Here is a 25316-nt window from a genome sequence, read left to right as displayed (position 1 = left end):
CCTCAGGAGAGCAGAGACCACCAGCAGACGGACGGAAGGAACCATAGCGGCCGCGCAGACACCGGTCACACCCTAAAACAGAGCACATACTCGTTAGCTGTGGGTTTAGTAACGTGTGGTCCCATGCACAGACTTCTCTTTACACCGCACTACTGCCGGAAAACCGAGTACGTGATTACGTGTTCGGCTATATATATATAGAAAAGTCTGCGTCCCATGCCAAAAGGGGAAGCGTTCGGATGGTTCGTTGTGAGTTTAGCGCCATAACGTCTCACGCTGAAATAAAATACACGTGATTCTGGGAGATTTTCCAAAGAGTAAGGTCACTTATCTGACCTTGTAACTGACCTTTCACGATCCAGACCTGCAAACACCCCAGCGGGAAAGAGGTGCGAAAGGGTACGCACAGAGCTGACACCACAATCCACACAGCCCAGCTCACCACAACGTAATGACAAAACAGATGATTTTGAGTGCGGATGTTTGAACAGCCCGGAGAGGGTGTCCGACGTAAGTAAAATTCAAGTTGGGAATTTAGCATCCAGCGCTAAAATGATCCTAAATGATCCGATCTGATCCTGTTGGAAACCACGTTGACCTGGTGAAGACACAACTGAATTATAAAACCCAGGTAATCTAGCCACTGAGCGGCTTTCTATGGGCTAGGCAGACACGGAGATGAAGCGATAACCGGCCGTCTCGAGGCCATCTCTCGACAACTTTTACTGAGCAGCGTCGCACTACGGAACTTATCGTTTGGCTATGAACGTGGGTACCAAATGGAAGAATGTTTGAAGAGATTCAAATTGCGCGCCTATTTGTACCCAAAGGTATGAAATATGAAAGGGACTTAGAATGAAAGTGGACGGACACTAGACAGAAGAAAAGCGGCGATAATGACATTGGATTTTGACAGACTCGAACTTTTACGGTGTTCGCATTGTCCTGATCTCACGTCTCACCCGCATATCTTATGCTTATCGACTAGCACCTTGCAGGAGAGCCACGCTTGACCCGAGAATCGTGTCGCTACCTAGCTGTGACACGTTTAATTTTCTGCTAAATTATTACCGGTGAATCGAAGACAGACATGTTGGGTCATGAGTCCGTGGCGTCATTTGGAACAAGCACAGATCTGAACCTGGGCCGCCCACTTGCCACTCAAGCATAAGGAAAAAAATACTTCAAAACCCACAAGTTCAATCTCAAGAGTCTAGCTTTTATGTAGTGTAAGTGTGTGCGTGGGCGGAGGGAAACACGTCAAGGTAAAGTGGGGTATCTATGCCATCATCAGCTCGTCACTCTTCAATTCAACAATGTAGGTACACACTACACACTGCAACGGTGTTGGTAGAGCGGTGATCTAACACAGGAAATCCCAAGATAACGCCAGGAGTTTGTCAGAACAGGCCACATCCCCAGCTCGCTTGTCCGACTTTGTCGCCAAACAAGTAAGACGTTACGCAATCAGCCGGCAATTGTGACAGCTGAGCCGTCAAAAGAAAAGTTCGCTAAATGTTTTTTTTTGTGCATGGGGGGATAAGGATGGAAAGGGGGAAGCTGGCGGATGGGGGGCTGGGGCATGTGGAGTCTTTTGGTCCACGCTCTTTGGGCATGTAATAGAGAATGAGTGAGGCAGTACTTTGGCACTGGCAATTGCATGCTGGATAGGTAAGCACCAAATACTTGAGCATCCGATCTAACTCGCTTTAGAACAAACTTCGAACCAAATATGTGTTGAAAATTAAAAGCAGCGAAAGAAAAGAAAAGAAAAAGATTTCGACAAAAACTGGTCGCTTCGGTCAGACAGCAACGAGCTTGCCTACTTAATACGAACAATGTTTTTGATGATACCGGACGTTTTCATGAAACTTTTAACATTTTGAGTGCTTAATTTCATCTACATATGTCATCTGAATGAGCAAATTAACACCTGAGAACCGCCTCACACTAAACTTTTCTTTTATCGATTGGACATCTTTGAGCAGGGATATTCAGTCGATCATCCTTGTGAAGAACGATTATTCGAGGACAAAACAATGTTTTCATTTTTCATCGTATTCGTACCGTCAACAGTAAGCGAAACATAGTAGGTGAAGTAAACTTGGGAACGTCCATGTAACGTTCCAGTTGGATGCAAAAGAACCTAAACAAACCCGTCGAATCTAAGACGGATAAACATTTAGGTACATCTTCCGGGAAGTAGTGAGGGGACCTTTGAATTTGCGCCGCACGAACACTGAGAGTATTCCTATTCTATCATTGTCTCTCAATATCCATGTAGTTGGCATCATTGCTACAAACACGCTGAACACAAGTGCGCGAGTGCACCGTAGCTAGCCGGTTGATATGGAACTTGTTGGAAACAAAACATGTGCCCATAAAAGGAGTCACAATCTAGAATCCACGCGCATGCAAGATATCAACAATATCACGTGTTTTGAAAACAACCCAGTTGCCCATAATAGGCCATAACATAATTCACAAGCTAAAATCCACACGCACACAAGATAGCAACAGAGCCACGAAATAAAAAGTCATTCCAGTGTCCACTCACCAATCAACGCTTCTACAGCCTTTTCTTCTGAGTAATGCAGTCACAGTTTCATGAGCCTCTGACGCTTGCCAGCGACGAACTAAACAATTTCGGGGGGTTGCAGTTGCTCATGAGTCTCGCAGCACCGACTATCGGCTGGACGATAACACGTCTTATTTGAACGAGCGGAGATTCAACTCTAACGGTCAAACAGAACTATATCAGCAAGGCCAAAGGTTCGGATGACGACTTACGTCATGACGCGTGAGCCCTGCTTCTTCGAAGACGCGCCAGATAAATACCGAGACGACGATGATGACACTAAATGATGTTGAGGTTTCGGGCTCGCAAATAACAGAGTTCGAATGGATGTCCACCAGGCTAGCTTGCGATTTCTGTCCAAACAGCTTTGACCACAAATCTGCTAGCTCCTTTTCAAAGCCTTGTTCACTGTCCGCCTCAACCAGGCAACTTCAGCACTGCTCATGCTCTTTCACATATCGACTTTTCAGCGAGCAGCATTCGCAGTCTGTCACGCTACAATCGATACTTACATCCGCCTTGGTGTGTGGTAAGGTGTCGGGTGACGTAGGGAGAGTCGAGTCGAGAACGGCCGAAGGGGGGGGGAGGGCGGTCGGGTCCCGGCTGCTCTAGCCCCGGGCGATGCGACGTCACGACGATGCACGAAGGTCAGAGCCAATCAAAACACTGACGACTGAGGCAATATACCGATACATACACACAGCGGTCCAGTAGGTCACTGTAAGGACAGAGTACGCAGGTAACGGAGGAAAGACCGGGGTCAGTAAGTCATGTCGTCTTGCATTGCTGTTCTGCTGGCTTCGGCTTCTAGGACGATAATTAGCTAATAGCTAATAATGTAGCTAATAATGTAGTCCTAGTCGCTTATCAGAATCGATTGGGACGCTGACGGCCGACTCTCCTCTGACGGACGCTGACTCTGACTCTCCTTTGACTGACTCTGACTCTCCTCTGACTGACTCTGACTCTCCTCTGACGGACTCTGACTCTCTGCTGACGGACTCTTCTGACTCATCTAACTGGCTGACTCCTCTGACGGACTCTGACTCTTCTCTGACGGTCGACTCTCCTTACGCCTCACGGCGTAACGGGAACGGGAGTGCCTGCTGACCAGTGACAACAGAAAGTCGTCGGGAATTGATCGATGATCAATGGTGGACCGTTAGGGTGCTGACATTACGGGATTCGACTCTGCCAGAAATATCAGACCACAGATATACCTACGCAGCGCAGCAGAACAGTGGGACGGCTTGAATGGTCCTCGGGTGACGGGTCTTGCGGCCGGAATTCTTTCTTCAGTTGTTTACCAGCGTATTCACTCAGTAGCGGCGGAACACCTTCAATTAAAGGGACCCTCCCACCTTCAAAAAAGTTTATGAATTGGCATGAAAGTGATGTCGCTCGGTTCAGAAAGAGCGAAAACGAATATCTACCAAATTTCACCGAAAAATATTCACCGGTTTTCAAGATATTTGACTTTTACTTTTGTTTACTTTTTTTGGGATCTCCGCTGTTTCTAGCGACTTTATTTTAGAAGTGCGGCGTTTGCGGCAGATATTGCGCGCAAATAGCATATACCACCGCGTGCTACAAAACGTTTTAGTCAAACATTTAAAAATCGTTAGATATTTGCGCTGACGTCACACATTCAGAGGGGTATTCCTAAGCATTAGCCCCTCTGAATCAAAATGCTGCAATTTTGAAATTCAATATTTCCGATTTAAGGCATTTCTCGATGTTGTGAGTGCCGAAACCGGTAATTGTGAGCCAGGGACCCCATTTTGGCTATCTCAACTCAAATCTAATGTTAAGGTGGGAGGGTCCCTTTAAGGGGGGCATTGCCGACTTTTGGTCCCATTCTTTCCATGCAACGCCCATAGGGCTAATGTTGAAATGCCAAAATCAAAGGGGGACACGGTGCCCCGGTGCCCTCCCCGTTCCGCCGCCTATGTATTCACTGCTCGTGCACACCGCACCAGGCCCCCAGCCGGACTGACGCCTCGCCGCCGGAGGGCGGTGTGGGCCCAGGAAGGCAGCGTGGTCACATACCAGCGCTTACTCCCGCCATGGATAACTACACTGTCGGACCCAGCTCAGAGTTTAGGGAGGGGCAAACAATAACAATCTAGTGGCTCTTTCCATGCACTGTATATAGGCGTAATGTTAATTTTTGCCATTTGGGAGGGGCAATTGCCCTTTTTGCCCTCCCCTGGATCCGCTACTGGATAACTAACAAGTAATCCATGCTCCCACCGCATGGGTAGCGGAAGTCCCGGCGTCTTCAAGGAGGGGGAGGCTGCCCCACGGACAGGCCCCCCCCCTTCCCACATCGAGACGCGGCACTGCCGGCCTCGGGGGCGGGAGAGGGGACGCCCCCCCCCCCCCCGGGCCCGGGACAGACCTCCCACAGGGAGACCCCACAGACTTCAGTCTACATCCGCCGGGCCGGGACGACGGCGTCCCATCCGCCGCCGGCCAGCCGGCTTCCCGTTGCCCGCTCACTCACTACAACAATTTCTATCACATTTTCACCCCGTTTCGCTGTTGCGCTTAGTGAGTGGCAAATGCCGATCATATTGTGGTCAGTGGTCACTGATCCGGAATCATAAATCTGGCCGTGGCTGGGTGTTCACTGTTCAGAAACTGGATTGGAAAACGCAACAGATCTGACAAGATGTCTGGCGTGCAGGAGCTCTCCGCTGGCGCTACCTTTGCTCAGGTGTGTTTACTAGTTCATCGATGTCAACAGTCTCCGACGAGCAAGTCGTGGCCTAGGCACATACTAAAATATCGAAAACTGATAGTACCGTCAGTACCGAGCGGCCAGACACGAAAAAATCAAATGCCGAAAGATCGAATCGAGACGGTGGATTTGGGATTGCATGCCACACGGAGCCCCATTGAAGCCATCCTATATTCAACACCCAGCAACTACCGTCCGAGCAGATCGAGATTACAACGTCACCGGTCGATTCGCCGAATGCGATTATCAGACGCAAATCAGACGTTTAGAATATGGTGACCTCTAGGACCTGGGGTGAACCGTTTTCGCAATGCAGACATTATGTAGCTCAGCAACTACCGAGCAGATCTAGACTAAAACGTCACCAGTCGATTCGCCGTATGCGATTTCATCATGGTTGATGAATAAACTGCACACAACACAGTGGCCTCAGGTAACCTCAATTACCTCGGCGAGCGGCAGCTATGTTTTGTCCTCGATCGGTCGCAGTTACGAGTAACAAGTTGGTTGCTGTGGGCGAAGATGAAGACGTTCAGTTATCCCTCGAGGTCACCGAGGTCACATGACGTCTTCATATCGGTATTCGAAACGGCTGAATAAATCGCATGCCAATACGGTGAATCGACTGCAGAGGGCCGCGAAAATCATTCACATTCACATTGGTTCGGTACCTGGAAAAATGCGAATTCGCGTGATGCACTAAGCATGTAACAAACGGGGCGCGAAATTAGGCGAAGAACTTACCTATTACCGATACCCATTGCATTGCAATACCTGTTAATTGCATTGCAATTTGCAAGTCCCGCGGCAACTTGAACACCTGCTGTTCCAGGCGGTCAGAAAGCGACTAGACCACTTGCCTTGTTCGGGAATCGAACCCCGATAGCTCTATCTCCCAATAGGCAGGAAACTTACCCCTTGACCAGAACGCTCCCCGCCTTATCACGTCAAATGTCACCGATCAAATTCCATCGCTGCCCTCGTGTTGCAGTCACGATTGTTTACATCAAGGATAAAAAAAAAATTGGTGACATCTCCGATCACATGAAGTGTAAGATCATCAAATAAAACTATGGACGTCATTCTGTTTCAACCTTCTGATTGGAGGAATGAGTCATTGAACTTTGCGTTTGAGTGATGCTGTCTCGTCACTTTAACGGTACCTCGGAAAGACTGTCCCTGAAGCTGTCACTAGATGAAGCTACGACATAAATGCCGTTGCGAGCTAGGTGCCCAAATTCACACCTGTGAAGTGTGAGTGCTGTGACCGGCCAGTTACACCAAGCCGTAATGTGATATTACGACGTCACTGCAATGACAGCGTTAATTTTTTATGTCCACAGCATTTCAGTAGCGTATATTCGAATGCAGTATGAGTAGAGCATGGGTCCCGAAAAATTCTTCAGAAACTAGAGAAATTCTCGCGGGGCAGGACGTCTGTCAAACTAGCAGCGAGCTGCGAGCAGCGAGTCCAGCAGCGAGAAACGGGCCATCCCGATTTAGCTGAAAATTTGCTCACAGAGCTTTCTCAGCACGCTGATTCCGAAAATCATGGTCTCTAGGGTGGGAATCTTTACCGTTCTCGGGATAGAACCCTCTAAAGTTTTCGACACCCATGACCGGGCCATCCCGATTTGGCTGAAAATTGGCTCACAGAGCCTTCTCAGCACGCTGACTCCGAAAATCATGGTCTCTAGAGTGGGAATCTTGACCGTTCTCGAGATAGAACCCTTTATAGTTCTTACCACCCATGACCGGGCCATCCCGATTTGGCTGAAAATTTGCTCACAGAGCCTTCTCAGCACGCTGATTCCGAAAGTCATGGTCTCTAGGGTGAGAATCTTTACCGTTCTCGAGATAGAACCCTCTAAAGCTCTAACCACCCATGACCGGGCCATCCCGATTTGACTGGGATGGCCCGGTCGATTTGACAGACCATGATTTTCGGAATCAGCCGCAGCGTGCTGAGAAGGCTCTGTGAGAAAATTTTCAACCAAATCAGGATGGCCTGGTCATGGGTGTCGAAAACTTTAGAGGGTTCTATCTCGAGAAGGGTAAAGATTCCCACCCTAGAGACTATTATTTTCGAATCAGCGTGCTGAGAAGGCTCTGTGAGCCAATTTTCAGCCACATGGGGATGGCCCGGTCTTTGGTGCCGAAAACTTTAGAGGGTTCTATCTCGAGAACGGTAAAGATTCCCACCCTAGAGACCATGATTTTCGGAATCAGAGTGCTGAGAACTGAGAAGGATCTGTGAGCAAATTTTCAGCCAAATCGGGATGGCCCGGTCATGGGTGGTAAGAAATTTAGAGGGTTCTATCTCGAGAACGGTAAAGTTCTCACCCTAGAGACTATGATTTTCGGAATCAGCTTGCTGAGAAGGCTCTGTGAGCCAATTTTCAGTCAAATCGGGATGGCCCGGTCTTTGGTGCCGAAAACTTTAGAGGGTTCTATCTCGAGAACGGTAAAGATTCCCACCCTAGAGACCATGATTTTCGGAATCAGCGTGCTGAGAAGGCTCTGTGAGCCAATTTTTATCCAAATCGGGATGGCCCGTTCATGGGTGGTAAGAGCTTTAGAGGGTTCTATCTCGAGAACGGTAAAGATTCCCACCCTAGAGACCATGATTTTCGGAATCAGCGTGCTAAGAAGGCTCTGTGAGCAAATTTTCAGCCAAATCGGGATGGCCCGGTCATGGGTGGTAAGAACTATAGAGGGTTCTATCTCGAGAACGGTCAAGATTCCCACTCTAGAGACCATGATTTTCGGAGTCAGCGTGCTGAGAAGGCTCTGTGAGCCAATTTTCAGCCAAATCGGGATGGCCCGGTCATGGGTGTCGAAAACTTTAGAGGGTTCTATCTCGAGAACGGTAAAGATTCCCACCCTAGAGACCATGATTTTCGGAATCAGCGTGCTGAGAAAGCTCTGTGAGCAAATTTTCAGCTAAATCGGGATGGCCCGTTTCTCGCTGCTGGACTCGCTGCTCGCAGCTCGCTGCTAGTTTGACAGACGTCCTGCCCCGCGAGAATTTCTCTAGTTTCTGAAGAATTTTTCGGGACCCATGCTCTACTCATACTGCATTCGAATATACGCATTTCAGTATCCTTGTTTTGATACAGTCGTGCAAGGCCCTATATACCAGGTAGGGTCGTCCGGCGATTCTACCTTTTCGTGACGTCAGCTCGTGACGTAATTTGGAGTCAAGTCTCGAAGCCCCGTTCAATCCCCATGTAAATGAGCGATTTTCGAAGCACTGTAGAATGAAGTCTGCACAAGATATATCAAACCTAAGTATCTTATCTGAAAGAGCAGACAATTTTCTGCAAGTCATCTATTACGTGTTTTTCGCTAAATCTTTTGCTTTTTTCACAAAAGCGTAAAATGTCCCCCCATGTCTCCGCAGCCTCCCTGCCGCCGACCGCCGCGCGGTCGCGGTAGTGTAGTGGTTAGCGTGCCCGCGCAGTATTCCAAAGGTCCCGAGTTCGAATCTATGCGGTGCGGAACTTTAATTGCAATTCCAAGCTGAATATACGCACGTCGCACATCCATAATAAATTATTATTCGTATAGCTAAACTGTCACCAAGCTATCCATATAAATTGACTTCACCCAAAATATCGGCAAGATTCTATTAAAATATAAATTCAAATATGGCGGCTTGGACTGCCGCGTGCGTTAGGCTCCGCCCATAGCTCCGCCCACATGCGTGACGTCATTCGTGTTAGTGGACACGCAGAGAGATAGGGGACGACATGGGCCTGCAGTCGTGGAGCGATTGCGGCGATTGCATTTATTGCATTTATAGTGGCATTTATTGAGAAAAAATATTTTGGAGGACAGGTAAGGGGTTTCTTTTATTTTAAATTTTTGGAGAAAAAATGTTGCATATTTGTTTCCCCATCCCCTACCGATTTCTATTCCCAAATGTGGATTGTTGCTGTTAGTGAACTGTTGTTGAATTGATTCCGTTAATTGTCTACAGCCAAATTGTAGTTATGTCCATTTATTTTTGGACTTTTTATGCATATAATTAATGGTGTGCATGGCTACGGAATTTGATTTCTTAGATACCATTTCAAGAATTCAAATTTCACGCCTGCTAAGTTGTATTATATTATAGGTAGATTATGAATTGAATTATGGTGAGTCATACTGAAATGTAGGTTGAGGTGGCTGATTTTTTCAGCATATTCACAATAAATACCTTTATTTCTGTGAAACAATTTGATGTCTCATGTGTTTCATTCCCTGATAAGTTGTTTTATGTCCAGGTTTGATAGAAAAGGGGGATTTTGAATGCACAAAGTTGCTGGCGTCGCGATTGGAATCAATGTCGTCTCAGCAAAACGCAGGTGTGGAGCTTTGCAGCTTTTTCATCTTTAATTCAACCTTTGGACCCCGGGAGGGTGAGGTGAGTTGTCTGATGTTAAATGATGAGCGGATACTCTTTTCTGTTTGTCAGGGACTTGACAATAGGTAGAAATACACAAAAATAGCATATAAGTGCCTATACAAATACATTTTGACCAGTACCTGCACACCTTTTTACGCATTGAAATGAGTATCTAGTTCCTTATAAGTATACAAATTGTGTCAATTATAACAGCTTTACAATGAAGTTAACTGCTGATTTTCTTTCAAGAATCACTAAGCTATTAGTTTTTTGATCAAAAAACGGTATTTATTTACTTTAGGACCGGCAGCCTTTACTTTCGTCTCGAACCCCAAGTGATAGTAAGAAGCATATCACATTACATAATTTGACCTTTTGATTTCATAGCTGATAGTCATTCATGGCACAAACAAGTTTAAATGCACCAATACAACATTTACCGTCACCGCCGTAGATCCCCACCGACTGCGTACTCCACCGGCCACGCACTGTACTCCAAGGTTCAGTGAATACATATTAACGATGCTATTCAACTGTGAGGAAAGTGACGTCATGAAATTTCTCGTCGCGAAGCAGCGGCAGTGCCGAAGGCAATGCCTTAGGAGAGATTACAGGCAATGGTAGGTCAAATATTTTTAGGTTAAGTGATTGTGCATTAGGCTTCAGGCAAGGCCTGAAGCCTAATGCACAATCACTTAACCTAAAAATATTTGACCTACCATTGCTTGCAATCTATTCATGCGAGCAACTTTTCCCTTATCCCCGGGTAGGCAAACATCAGTAGGTCAGGTTAGGTAAGGTTAGGTTATGTTCTGATAATTTTTTCAGTGTTTAATTTGCTATCCTACCCCATATCACCCAATTTTTTATGACGTCATTTTCATTGAATTAAACATGCACACATTTTTCCTTTTCGCAAATGGCAACGGCGCAAACACGTTGTTTATATCATTAATCGCCGCATTCGTATTATTTCGTCGGTGTACGTTACGTGACGCAGGGTGAGATGGCTGGATTTTATCAAGTTTTTGTGTGACTTTTTGCACTTTTGGTGACATGTAAGTATCATTTCTTGATTTAGGATGTCAAATAATGGAAGATTGTCGAAAATTTCCCTTTGAAAAAGTGTGCCGGTCCTAAAGTAAATATTTACCCAAAAAACATTGTTTTCAGATTGATGTTTTTTTCAGATTTGCTATAAGAGTGTAGTTAGTAGTCCTCTTTAGGACCATCTGTCCTTATCTTTGTCACTAATGAAGATATTAACCTGTCACTTGATTGTCTGTGTGCAGGAGGAGAACAAAATCATATACTACCACCCACCCTCAGTCGACATCAACAGCAAGGTCAAAGATGTCGGCCTGGTCGAAGCACTGGTGCAGTTTTCGAGGTCAGTTATGTATTGGTTATATGCAGCTCATAGCCTGGCAACTCTTTTGGATCTCAAAACATTATTGTTTGCTGTCATCTCATGGTAGTGCTCTGTGTTGTGATGTGTATATTTTACCTTCCACAAAATGAAATTCCTGTTGACTCTTGTGGGTTATGGGTGAGAATGAAGCTGTTATAGGTTCTTATCAAGGCTATAGAACTCTTACCTTATAGTATTTTCCTGCTCTCCTCATGTTAAAAGTGTTCCTATGGTTACACGATGTGTAGCTTGTGCTTGTCTGTCATTGTAATCCAAAGTCTCAACAATTCCATTGATGAAAAGTGATTTGTTTGGCTAACCCCACGTTCGATGTCTCGGACGACGAAGATTCTACGCCGTCCGGCCAATCACGTTCCATAACCGCAGCCGAGCCCCCGCTGACCTTGAACGGGATTGGCCAGACGATGAAGAATCTTCGTCGTCCGAGAGACATCGAACGTGGGGTATATATGGCAAGGCAGCTGTGGCTGACACTTTTTGTGGCATTCACAGAACATTCAACAGTGAATCTCCTCTACTCAGCATGCAAACGCTGAAGCAAAAGCACTTCTTCTTGGAACCAGAGAAAGACTTCTTCATGACTCTGGTATGTTTTGGAGTGAGAGCTGGGGCATTCCACGATAGATCGTACCACTTTTTTCCAATTTGACACCCTCATCTCTCGGATTTTAACGATAATTGGTCTAAGGGGTAATCAGGGGCTCTGAATCCTCCTATAACAATTTCAGGCTTATCAGATGAGTGGTTTTTGAGTTATAGTGTATAACATGTTTTGGATCTTGCGTTGCAGCCCCAAGTTTGGCGGGCTGTAACTCAAAGACGGATAATCCAAATGCCAAATGCTATACGGCATTGAACTTGCATTGAAACAAAGAATAATATGCATTTTTAAAATTTTGAAATATACAATATTTTTGATATATAAGACCTCGAGTTTCCTTTCATTTGCATTTTTATGCCTTTGGGACCAAATTTTTTTGAATTTTCATTTACTTAAAAACATTTTTGGATCATTTTTAAGTAGTATGCAAAAAATTAGGAAGGTGTTCTTTCTATAAATGTACTTATTTTGCGTCACCGTAATGGTCTCGAATTGTGATTTCAGAAGAGAGCCTACAAATGGCGTGGTAAAGCTGCCTAGTGACATCACTGGTTACTGAAAGTCCAATTGAAGTCATTTTTGCCTCACTTTTGCATTGTTGACCTTGCGTGACGTCATTCGTACGTCACTAGGGTCATAAGAGTTTTTCGTCAATAACTCTCGATCAAATTGAGCTAGAGAGACGGGAAAGCTACCAATGGACTCGGGAAGAGCTTGCGAATCGAATGATGTGCAATATGATCTCATTCGCCCAGCTTCGTGGCCTGACCCGACTGTTAACCATCTCTGTGGCGGCGCTGTTTGTCCAGCGCCGCGCTGGTTGGCTTTGCCGCGGACTCGGGGCGGTCACGTGATGCCCGGGGGCTGGCTGCCGGCTGGGCCGCCCGGTCGCGCAGCGGAGCCAAGTACACGGCAGTGTGCTGACCCGAGGTCAGCGACTTAAGCTGACTTCACCAGGACAACCAGTATACCATTCGACGCGCCGGAGCTAGGCAAACACAAAGATGCTAAAATCGCGGCTCTGCGACCATTTGTTGCGAAGTTATCTACCAAAAACCGGACCCGTAATTTGGGTCACTTGAAATAACCTCAGGGGTCACCAATGAACCCGAGACCTTAAAATGTGGTATCATTCGATGCATCTTGTAACGGAGCACATGCTCGTTTTTTCGCAAGGTTCTAGCTCCATTAGAGGCGAAACGGCGAGCTGGGGTCGTACCGACCCCCCGGAAACCCATTTTGTATACATTTAAATGAGGAGCTTATAGAAAGAACACCTTTCTAATTTTTTGCATGTCGATTTTAAAGGAACTGAGGTTTATTTTGAAGAAATAAAAATGGCAAAAATTTTGGTCCCAAGGGCCATTATAGGCAATTTAAAAAATACTACGACTTTTTTCAATATGTAAAGCTTTTCTTTCCAATTTTAAAAATACTGTATTAATCTATGATTCATCGTTAGTTCAAAGCTGTTCACCGTTTGTTGCTTGCTTAGCTCGTTTTTTGAGTTATAGCTCATCAAACTCACCCTTACAATCTGAAGTTTAGAAAATATTATGCATTGTAACTCAAAAAGTTTTCATCTGAGAAGTCTGATATTTTGGCAGGTGTTTTTGGAGCCTATGATTACCCCTTGTACCAATTTTCATTCAAATCTGAGAGATGAGGGTGACGGGCCTGGTACGATCTATCGTGGAATGCCCCAGCTATCAGAGGTCTATGATATTTTTCTCCCATATTGTTATATATTTTTGTTGAATTGTATCCTGGATTTAGCTGAAATTAAAGTACCAATAAATTGTATTAATCCCCGTTCCAAATTTTGCTGAAAAATAGGACACATCTGTGCATTTGACCCTCCAGCAGAGCTTGCTGACAATGAGATTTACCTAGCCATACTAACCCCCACTCCCCATATTTGCGTGTTTAGCCTTGACTCAGTCGAGCTAAAAATAAATATAATTGCTGGCATGCCTCTAAAACCCAATACAATAAACAAGACCTCGACTCAGACGAATACCACGATCTGGACCTTTATATGCACGCATCTCCGTATGCAATGTAGCAAGGCCATATATCCCGATATAGCCTCGTTGCTGGTGCGCCCTGTTTCTTCCAATCATCACCACCCGCCTCTGGTGGACAGGTGGTGCGCCAGCCGGTCGAGGAGGTCACCAGAAACAACTCTCCGTACAAGGAGTACACCCCGGAGGCCGTACAGCAGTCGGTGTACCTCTCCGTGCTGCGACACATGTACCAGATGTACCGGCTGCTGCGCGGTACACTGGCGGCCCAGAGCCGCGACGAGCTGGTACGCAGCACTGCGGAGATATTCGACAGCGTGAGTACCTTCCGAAAATCGGCGGTAAAAAGCGGTAAAAATCGACTCTAGAGTCTAGAGAAGAATGAATGGTTGAGTTGCATGGCTGGTTCAGTTCAGTTCAGTTCATTGTATTTTATCAAATAAAATGTAACGAGTACCTCGCTTAGTTGATCATTTATCCTCCCCGTTTTGGGCCAATAACGTTCTCATCCCGTTTTTACCAGATTCATACCTGAGTTATGGCTGAGCAGTGTTCCTGACGCTCTTTTATAAATTTTAGGAACTGAAGGACGTACTTAAGGAAGCGTTCCCCGTTTCCTTAAGGACGTTCCGGTGCTGTGGCTGAACGTTTAGCTCCCTGTCTTTGTTTCCGCCAGTACGTGCCGGTGCTGCGGCTCCAGCAGCGCGACATTCGAGACGTCTACGGCGGCGTCCGCTTCCTCTCGCTGGATCGACTCGCCTTCCTGAAGCTGCAGAGCTTCGTCAACCAGCTGGAGGTGCTACACCCCTTCATCCGACACTCGGTCATCTACTACAAACAGCATCTCATCTGGTACGGATTTCTTAGTGCTTTCTTTATATCCGTATTTCTTTAGTGCTGTTTTTCGCTGCTTGTATGGAAGTTCTAGAGACCAACCTTCAATTAACTGGTTGGGATATTAATCATGACCGTAGGCCGTAGTTCGATGGCAATACCGTTGTTAGACATGTCAACTGTTTTCATTTGGCTTTCGTATCGCCAGTGTTTGCTGTTTCTCAACATTGATCTTGGTCCTGGTACAAAAGTCAATATTGTTTTACGTTATTGAACACACATTCGTCTCAATAATGTCGACGTTTATCTTCTGCATTACAAGTGTCCACGCTGAACGAATCATGCAAGTACCCATCAGTCTCACCTTGATGGGCTGACTATATTTTCATGGCTCTCATGGCTCCTAATAATCTTTATCGCCCGTTTGCTCTCATGTCCGGTTTCATATCCGGTCCGAGTAAAACCAACGTGGGCGTCATCCACTAGTACTTAGAGACTGTTCATAAAAACCTACTAATAGCAAACATCCGCTACAATTAGTCCGGTCTACAGGTCCGACCAACATGAACATCACCCACTTGTACTTGAGTTGGTTCATAAAACCTACTATATAACAACAAACATCCGTTACAGGTCGGGTCTGGGTAAGACCAATATGGGCTCCATCCACTGGTATTCACTGGTAACTTAGGACAGCCAATAAGCCCTAATTGATCGCCCGTTTTCCGTCACGTCGGGTCTGGGTAAGACCAACATGGGCATCATCCAATGTCACTCATTGGTAACTTCAATAAGCCCTAACTGATCGCCGGTTTTTCGTCAGGTCCGGTCTGGGTAAGACCAACAGGGTTCCATCCACTGGTATTCACTGGTAACTTAGGACAGTCAATAAACCCTAATTGATCGCCCGTTTTCCGCCAGGTCGGGTCTGGGTAAGACCAACATGGACATCATCCACTGGTATTCACTTAGGACGGTTAATAAACTCTAATCTGTTTTCCGTTACAGGTCGGGCCTGGGTAAGACCAACATGGGCATCATCCACTGGTACCTGGAGACGGTGCTGTTTCCCGAGTGTGGTCCCGAACGGCCGGCCGTCTGGAAGGAACGCACCGCACCCACCAGCGGAGTGTGAGTCGACCTCCGCCGGACGGAGATTCGGGGGACCATTAAAGCTCCTCAGGTGCCATTTCCATTTGTGAATTCATTGTCATCATCGTTCATGATTGACCATCTTTAAAACTCAATATTATGTTATCCAGCGATTGCTTCACAGTATAATGAGCGGTAAATGAACGTGAACCATAGAGAACATGGGCCCCGAGGGTCCCGACGGCCACAGGCCGGCGTTTGGGGAGGTGCCATGCTGCATGATGAGGTAGTGGTATTTCTATGGGGAAAGGCTTGAGGGCTGATGGTGGGTAACTGGGTAATGTTGGGGGGCTGGGGCTGAGGAAGACCCATGGAAGTCGACCTCATTTTGAAATGTGCCCCATCTATGCCGTGTGCTCTTCAGTATCAAAGTTAGTTTCAACATTTATCAATTGTTTACTGTAGAATATCACGTTTTACTTATATCAGACCTTCATGCTCCCCTCCCCTCCCCTTTCTTAGCTTCATGTCCACCGAGGCATCCGGTGACGGCACGGATTCGTTCCTGGCGCCGCCTATCGTCCACCTGCGGAAGCACAACTGCACAGCTCTGCCGCTGGGCGGCGCTGCGGACGGCTGCAGCAGGGACGGGGATGACAGTTGGAACGGTGGCGATCCGGTGGAGGCGACGGACGAGCGGGCTCAGCTGGTGCTCTACCGACTGAGAGACGTGGTGGTCGTCCTACTGGTGGACCGTGAGTTGGGAATGGGGGCTGCCGGGACCAGGAAGCCAGGAAGGGTGAGGGAAAGGGGTGGCCTAGAAGTAGGGGTGGGTAGGAAGTAGGAATAGAAGGGCGTCAGTTGAGACGGCATAGTCAGTCGAACAGTGAATCGCAATGTCAGATGGTGGACCGTTTTGGAAGGTCTCGCCACTGGAAGCACGGCCTTGCCCTGTCCCTGTTCCGAGAGTAAGATGCCTCACTGGTCTGACATTGACTCCTCGCTCTCCTGTGGATTTACCTCACTCTAGTCTGATCTCTGACCTCTGTCCCCAATGGAGGTGCCCTCACTCTGGTCTAACGTTAACCTCTCTCCCAGAGGACTTACTTTACCCTAGTCTGGCCCCTCTGTCCCCAGTCTGTGGAAGTGCGCCTCGCTCTGGTCTGACATTGAACCCTCTCTCTCTCCCCAGTGGAGGTGCGCCTCACTCTGCCCCTCTGCCGGGAGCTGGATGCCTCGATGGCTGGACCCGTTCAGGAGCTCTCCACTCTACTGAGTAGCGCCATCAACGACGACAAGTCGTCGGGCAAAGACGACGGAGACACGAAGTAAGTCGGGGAGGAGCGTGTGAAGGAAAGGGATGTGGTTTTCGCTTCTTATCCCATTAATGCCGCTTGGGTCATATATGACCCAAAAGCAACATCTTAACATTTTTTCTGAATGGAGGCAAGTGGCACTTTGAGGAACTTGTGCGTGTGTTTTGTTGGATTTGTGGGTTCAGCGACGAGCGTCGGAGCCGCATAAAACTCGTGTGAGCTCGTCCACTGAAGTTTCTGGAGCCAAAGACGACGGGACTGCACAGCCGCCGGTCACTGGCAATGGCGCGCCGTCCTAAAAAGTAATATTATGCTATGTTTGCACTTTACTATCAATTGAATGATCGTCCATCTGGCATCTAAATTTGTCTGAAAAAGGCATGCTGTATATTTTTGCCCTTCTTGTCGCCATCGGATAACTTTTTTTCCTCGATAAATATCATTGGGTCATAAATGACCCAGCCGGCAATAGTGTTGTCAATTTTCTCGTATGTTGAATACAAGGGAAGCAATTGATGATTAAACGATTATTTATTTCTGGGGGTTGTGATCAGATCACAGTGGCGGATCCAAGGGAGGGGGGTCATATGGGTCACTCATGACCTCCCCTGGGACCCGGGGGCACCACCGACCTATCAGGGGCACCACAGGCCTAGTGTTGCGATGTTGGGATATCATGAGCGGACCGGTTGTCCGGGGCCGTGACGCGGGGCGGGCCGGCGACTGGGCCGGCCGAGGGGCACCACGGGCCTGTCAGGGGTACCACAGGCTTGTTAGGTGCACCACAGGCCTGCAAGAGCACCATCGGCCTAGCAAGAGCACCACAGGTCTGTCAGGGGGCACCACAGACCTGCCAGGGGCACCAGCCAGAGGCCCGCCAGGGGCACCATCGACCTCACAGGGGCACCACCAGCCTCGCACGTGCACCTTGGGCTTGTAAAGGGCTCCACGGGCCTGTCGGGAGCACTTCAGGCTTGTCAGGGGCACCACAGTCCTGCCAGGACCCAGGGGCACCAGCGGCCTAGCAGGAGCACCACAGGCCCGCCAGGGGCACCACAGGCCTGCCAGGGGCACCACAAACCTAGCAATGGCACCACAGATCTGTCAGGGGCTCCACAAGCCTGTCAGGGGCACCTCAGGCTTGTCAGGGCCCAGGGGCACCACAGTCCTTCCAGGGACACCACAGGCCCGTCAGGCCTATGGTGTCCCCTCAGGAGCACCAGAGGCCTAACAGGGGCACCACAGGCCTGCCAGCGGCACCAACGGCCTCGCCAATGAGACGTTGCAAAGCATTGCAATGCAGTGCCTCTTAATATTGTTTGGCTGAGACCGCTATACAGTATACACAATAAGGTATCTAGCTAAATCGGTTCTCGTGATAACTCCTTATTTGTGACTATGCCAATGCCGGTTGGGTCATTTATGACCCATACTTATAACTTGAGAACCGATGGAACAATTTTTTAAGCTTGCACAGTTTTCTTACTGGGACCCGTGTGGCTAACATTTGTTAAGGACAACTAAAGAATCAAAAAATAAAAATTCCGGCATTAATGGGTTATCAGGCAAATGTCAGTGAACTAGCTGGAGAAAGTGGCCATCGCTTTCGACAGGGATTATGATTCTTATAACTCTTCAGCTTCATTCAAAAGGAGGAGTTGCTCATATTGCATTTTAGACCCAATGCTGCTGAGTTCTGGTGGTATCATAGTTATCCTTACATCGGCCTATCTGTCGAATACCTGGCTGGTACATCCTCTGCTATAACCGATTTACTATTACTGATCTACCTAAACCGACGTATTATTATCCTGTTCCTGTCTGACCGATACAATAATCGGTGCGCCCGTAGACTGGTGTGCTATTTGCGGTGTATTGACCCGTGGTTGGCGCTTCCCGCAGACTGATCTACTATAACCGGTGTAACCGCGCTCAGAAGAGCAGCCTGCACGGCCCGACGGCCGCCTCTGTGCCGTCGGACGCCCTCCAGCTGATGGTCGACCTCAGAGAGGACGCGCTCAGGTCGGGTCACCGGCGGCGAGGGGCGATGTTTACCTTCACTGATCGGTGTTTGGAGGGAGGCAAATGTACAGACTATGGGCAGAGGGACAGATTTCATTTTATTTTATTTTATTTTATTTTATTTTATTTTATTTCATTTTATGAATTTTTGAGTTTTTTGTGTTGTTTTATTATGTTTTCTTTTTTTCTTTTAGCGAGGAACGATTCCTCTTTTTTTCCCGTCGTATGCGTTCCCGTTATACATAATCGTGGGTCTTGCGAGTTTGTACCAATACTTACGGGTCGCTATGAGTAGTCCACAGTGCTGTTGTTATATTGTATAACTGCGTTTATGATAGAGCTGCCCCACCTTTGACAGGTTCCAGGGTGACGGCGGCGCGATCTTCGGTCGGGCCATGAACGAGACCTGGGTGGCCGGCCGGGTCAACCCCAATAGGGAGTTCTTCTCCGTGGTCCAACAGAAGAATATGAACCTTATGGACGTCAACAGTTAGTAAAATGACCGTAGGACATTTTAGGACCGTATCCGTATCACCCGAGGACCGTATCATCTTCTTAAATATTCCGATGATTTTTCCAAATTTATGTCGTAAATACTTACTTTTGTGTGTATTTCATTACCTTGTTTGTGCCTTTATGATATTGCGAATGGCTAGGCCCAACCAGACTAGACAAGACAGCAACCGGACTGCTAAGTTTCTATTGTAAAAAAAAAACAGTGACGCCTATCTTGATGACGTCCACTCACCGGTGTCCCTCCCCTTTTTCTGTCCAAAGATGAGATGGAGCAGCTATGTAAGGACCAGTTTAGTACAATCTTCTTCCCGGCATGAGCCACCTGTGCCCACCGAGCTCCTGCAAGTGGCGACTCTATCAACAAGGTCCGGCTGGTCATCCACCGAGTCTGATCAAAGGCAACAGTGTCTGCTATGTCTCTACAATAGCGACGATGCCTACCGAGGAATGACTGACGACACAAAGTCAATGCAAGGGAGACAAATTAGAGGAGCACATACACAGGAAGAGGAGTAGCCGGGACCTCTCAGCTCCTGAACGTCTTCCCAGTCTCCTTGAGAATCTGCTGAGTTTGTCGTAGAGCTGGGGTCTACTATCGGACACTGTCCAACAGCCCGACAGTCCTATGACACATCAACAACTACCGAATATTGACCTGATAGCTCGAACTCACCCATTCTGTCTCGGCCTCGAGTGTCGGTTATCTCTGGCTGAGAGAGGGAGGGAGACGATGGTAGCGCTGTCTCCTGTTCGTAATGACCCGCTATATGAGCATCGGTGATGCTGTGCCTATGAAGAGGTATACGCAAACTTTGGCACAGGTCTGCTGTGATCAGCTGGAGAGACATGTAAACTTATGAACTGCACTGCGACTATGTGAAGGATAGATAGACAAACCACTAGCGCTGATCCGAGGTTTACCATGAAGTCGTTGCACGGCGCTGGTTCGCTGTTAATGGAGACAGACACGAATACGACAGCTGATACCGAGTGTTTGCATTATCTACACGGCTGTGGGATGTGGGTGCTGGTGCGATGATATGATGTTTTACCCAGGCGGTGCTGCTGATACACCGTTCGGGACTTATATCTTGCACACAATGCGAGGACAGTGTAATGTGTCTTGTGCCCGATTCCTGAACGTGTGCTTGTATCATTTGCACATTGTAATTTATGTGGCATTGTAATCTGTCGCTTTGGTTGTATGTTTCATACCCACAATCCTGAAAATGTATGGGAAAATACTGTGATATGACGTATACCTCTGTAGCTCATAATACAGATTAATCATCGAAAGATGCTTGTTACCTGTTAGCTTTGGATCAGGCATTAGAGTGCGAAGGAAGTATGGCACTGTAGTTGATAGCGGTTGGTTATCTAAGTGCTAATTCTTTTCATTGATATGTTCGTCTTAAGAAATGGTGATACCGCTCGATATTGTACGATGATACGCCAGAGGCGAAGACCAGGCTAGCCGCAAGATTGGACCAGCCTCCAGCGCCACCACAGCGCCACCATCCTGTGATGGTACTAAATGGAACTAAAAGTTGGTAGGCAACCGATAGGAGAGGGGCTGAAACGGTTTACCGAGGCCGAGCGCAGCACCGGCATGCATTTGTCGAGGCGGATCACACTTGCACTGGCCCAACAGGACCAGTACCAATTAGACACAACCCATTGGCCAGTTGTTTCAGAGTATAATGGATCTGGTTGCGCTATTTGTACCCAAAAAGTAAGCATCTTTGTGTCACCATTCGCACGAAATGGTTAAAATTGTTGTATAGGGCATACTACCTAAGATTTGTACTACGAAATTGAATCAATTGCAATTGGTAATATGACTCTTAAAGGAAAAGGGCCACCTTTAACATGGGGATTGAAACTGAGATAGCCATCTTGTAGCCCGTGTCCGAAAACTTATTTGTGTACCTCCTTACGGCCGATTTCGGCCTCCATTCGTAGTTATCGGCAATTTTAAAAGAAAATACGCCAGGAATGCGTCCTTATCCGAGGAATGCGTTCTTATCCGACAATACAGCCACCCGCGGCGAGGCTTTGGTTTTTTACCAATCAGCTCCAACCAGCTCAGCTTTAACCAATCAGCTTATCTGACACAATCCGACGAGTCTGTCTTCTGAACGCTGATTGGCTTGAGTGTGACGTCATCGCTATGCCATCATACAGTAGGTGCCGTAGAGAGTATCAACATAGTACCAATATGTTAAATAGTTTTAAATACTTTTTCGCGAATTGTGCACTTCTGGCACCAGTTTTAAAAAGAAAATGAAAAATAATAATGTCAAAATGAAAAACAACGATATCTTCATATTTCACGAAGGTGGCCCTTTTCCTTTAAAGGAAATAGTTCACTTTCACGAAATTATATTTTTTGCAATGGATTTATGATTTTTTATGTTCAAAATGATCAGCAAAGAAAATAAAACCTTTTTATAACAAAATATTATTTTCTATATTTTTGATATAGGAAGAACTTTTCAGTTTCTGTAAGGCACACGCGATCCAGTATGAAAAGAGCATGGGTCCCGAAAATTCTTCAGAAGCTAGAGAAATTATCGCGGCCACCGGTATGGCCACCGGCATTTGGGCGATCTGCTCATGCTTTTGTTACTGGAGCGCCTCTGAAGAATTTTCTGAATAATTTTCTTTTGTTGCTGGAGCGTTTCTGAAGAATTTTCGGGACCCATGCTCGTTTCATACTGGATGCAAATATATGCAAGGCACACAACCTCAACGCAAGGCACCTTTTTCGGGACGAGAAATATAATATCTTTGCCTAGGGTGATCGTTGGGCTGTAAAAGCTCCTGATTTATGCTCGTCTCAGCCCAAGCTACGGAACTGCTATTCCAGTTAAAAACCCATGTTAAAATGTGAACTATTTCCTTTAAGTGCCCTGGGTAATATCTTATACCGAAAACATCAGATAGTGACGGTGTTGACAACTCTGACTGCCGGTAACACCTGACAGTGACTGCAGGGTTGACGGTGTGACGACTGCCGCTGGTACCGTAACAAGTAGTGACAGTGACGGCGATTGTAACGATAACCGGCGGCGTTCTGCGGCCCACCGACCACCTCAGACACCCGCACACCACCCCACCCGTGGGAAAACCGACCACGCGCCGCTCCGCCGCCGTCGCGCCCCCGGGCGGCATTACTCTACCGACACCCTCGGGCGGGCGACATGGGGCAACACTCACACACCGGGTGACAGACACGCCTTCACTGGGTGTGGTGCAGATATGGGGTGGTTGGGCGACACGGTTACTAAATGGTGGTCAGATTTGCAATGACACACAGGATTGCATGGAGCTGTGCGCACCGGCCTATGTGGTTTATTTATAGGCCACAACTTAGAAGGGGACACTCACGAACGTGAGATGTTGGATCCTTGCTTGTAATCACCTTAAAGGTAGTGTGCCAGCTTTCTTGGACCGTATGGAGTTAATGGCCCAGATAAGGAGAACCGGATTTTTAGAACTTATCCATACCTTCAAAACTCATGGAAACGTCTTAAATTCTTCAAATTTTGAGTACCCCAGTGCGAAATTCGCCCCGACGGGTTGTCGGTCGTACCCCAACCACATTTCACACCACTATGAACAATAAATGCACACACTGAAATCGCTATTACCGATATGCTCATCCAATCAAGTTTCGATAAACCCGTTCATCATCATCTCCTGCGGTTTCGAACACGCCTGTTAGGTGGCTTCTGATGCTCGTCGAGGTCGGAATTTCCAAATACGCGTGGTGCGTCGGGCCGCGCGCTCTGACTTCGGCCGAGAAAAATGCGTCAGCTGATCATTGTCATTTCTGCCACTTGCGTGTGGTGAAATGGGGTCATAACTTATAAGACGGCTTTTTCATATCAATTATTTTACATAAAATCATATTTCAAACCATAAATTATGTTCGACAGCCAAATAAAAGAAACAATACCAATACGGGCTTACAGTTTAAGGCTCGACATTGTGTTGTCTACGATTAGACAGCTGATAACTCATTCCCGTACGTCGTATGGTCGTAACACTATAATGACCTTTGCTTATTGTCACAAGTGCGCCGCATTCGCGATTGTTGCCCGACGCCTGTTTGCAGGTGAGCCCACTACAGTTGTGATACATATCTAAAAACCGAAAAACTTTTAGGCGAAAAAGGCACTATTCCAGGCCCATTTTTGATTTTTTTTGCGATATTTGGTAAAACCAGAAGCTTCTTATCCTAGGAAAAATAAAATGGGAAATCTTTCAAAGGTGGCACACTACCTTTAAGACTTTACCGAATTCAATTTGATTATCTGTCAATCTTGAAAATCGAAATATTGCCGCCGCCGCCGGCATGTTAGCCCTCGCCCGCACATGGGGGGGGGGGGTGGTTGCCACCCCCCCCCCCAGGCAGTCTTTCTGCTCTGCACTCAACATTTTTAGAGCTAGAAGGCTGATTTTTCGTATAGCTGCTCGTCTATCCTTTCTTGATGTCCACTGAAAATTTCCAGTTTCTGTGATTTTTGGTTTCGGAGATATGACCTTGTTTTTCAGGTCATGTCATGACCCAAATGGCCAATTCTCAACATTTTGCGTTTGCCATGGGCCTTGTGAGCTTTTGACAACCTGATTTCGACCTTTTTTGCCAGTCTTACCTCCCACCTATCATGGAACATGTTGTTCGACGATGTACAGGGGTCAAGGTCAGGGTCAAGGTCAACCTAGGTCATCTAAGATAATTGCGTTTTAGGCAAGCTGAATTTACTTTTTGTGAAGTTTTTTGACTGCATTTTTGGTAAACGCTTCTCAGATCATGATTTCATGTGATATGGACCCAAAAACAATCGGTGCACACATCAGTATACACACAGACACACACAGACATACAAACACATATAATTGACCTTGACCTAACTTGACCTGAAATGACCTCAGCAGCAAAATTATGGTCGGATGGTGTGAGAAAGAGGTTCTAGCTGGCTTGGCACCAGAAAACAGCATCGTCATCGGTATTTGATAAGCAGCGCACTTGATATCCAACGGTGACCCAAAACAGCAACATTTTTAAGTTTGACCTGACCTGGAAGGTCAATGACTGACCTGAGAAGGTAAAACTGGGTATCATTGGATTCGTCTCTTCCCAAAGAATCTTTTTGGTCTTTACTGCTAAGCTCTATCTCCAACAGGAACGAAATGGCGCGGGGGGGGTGGCAACCACCCCCATGTGCGTTCTAGGATGGGAAAATGGCATGTGCGGGCGAGGGTTAGACTCTGCATGCAAAGTTAGACTGACGAAAATCGAACCATCTAAAACATATCAATATCGGACGTTCGCGTGGAACTGCGCTGATCCATACCTAACCCCCGTCAATTGTGCGAGCCGCAAACTCCATTCAGCTACCGTCGAACCGAATTCCTCCCTGGGCTCCCGCTCTACCCGGTGGAACACTGATCTGGCTCTCTCCGCACGTGAGGACTGAAACGCGGACACGATGTCACGCAGTTATATAACCGAGCGTACGGTTCCGAATGAATGGATTATAGGACGTAACTGCATATGACAGCTTTCGGGTAACTATGATTTCATCCTGTTCATAGTTAAAGGGACCCTCCCACCTTCAAAAAAGTTAATGAATTGGCATGAAAGTGATGTCGCTCGGTTCAGAAAGAGCAAAAACGAATATCTACCAAATTTCATCGAAAAATATTCACCGGTTTTCAAGATATTAGACTTTTACTTTTGTTTACTTTTTGGGATC

The 25316-nt window shown here is 46.9% G+C and overlaps 1 protein-coding gene across 2 annotated transcripts; it reads left to right on the top strand.

The window, feature by feature from the left end:
- Positions 1–8436: 8436 nt before the first annotated feature.
- LOC122394625 (vacuolar fusion protein CCZ1 homolog) lies at positions 8437–20849 on the top strand. Of its 2 annotated transcripts, XM_043391626.1 has the most exons (12): positions 8437–9161; positions 9593–9732; positions 11007–11104; positions 11639–11732; positions 13894–14088; positions 14448–14623; positions 15614–15736; positions 16220–16452; positions 16890–17025; positions 18916–19035; positions 19394–19524; positions 19813–20849. In XM_043391626.1, exons 2-12 carry the CDS (start codon positions 9652–9654, stop codon positions 19866–19868), a joined length of 1443 nt encoding a protein of 480 aa, XP_043247561.1. In that variant the 5' UTR covers positions 8437–9161; positions 9593–9651; the 3' UTR covers positions 19869–20849. The 2 variants fall into 2 exon arrangements, 1 of the variants encoding a protein (XP_043247561.1); XR_006258902.1 differs by having other exon boundaries at positions 9061–9161; positions 18916–19524.
- The last annotated feature ends 4467 nt before the right edge of the window (positions 20850–25316 follow it).

The sequence above is a fragment of the Amphibalanus amphitrite genome, unplaced genomic scaffold (assembly GCF_019059575.1).
Source record: "Amphibalanus amphitrite isolate SeventyFive unplaced genomic scaffold, NRLGWU_Aamphi_draft 000602F_arrow, whole genome shotgun sequence".
Lineage (NCBI taxonomy): Eukaryota > Metazoa > Arthropoda > Thecostraca > Balanomorpha > Balanidae > Amphibalanus > Amphibalanus amphitrite.
The sequence above is the reverse complement of the archived record's forward strand: the minus strand, read 5'-3'. Positions and strand labels throughout refer to the sequence as shown.

What these genes read in the sequence shown, in the direction of transcription:
- LOC122394625 (XM_043391626.1), top strand. Translation starts at nt 9,652, where the DNA reads ATGTCGTCTCAGCAAAACGCAGGTGTGGAGCTTTGCAGCTTTTTCATC. An exon ending in CTGCGGAGATATTCGACAGC is followed by an intron (nt 14,089 to 14,447) that starts GTGAGTACCTTC and finishes TGTTTCCGCCAG; the next exon opens with TACGTGCCGGTGCTGCGGCT. An exon ending in GGTCGTCCTACTGGTGGACC is followed by an intron (nt 16,453 to 16,889) that starts GTGAGTTGGGAA and finishes CTCTCTCCCCAG; the next exon opens with TGGAGGTGCGCCTCACTCTG.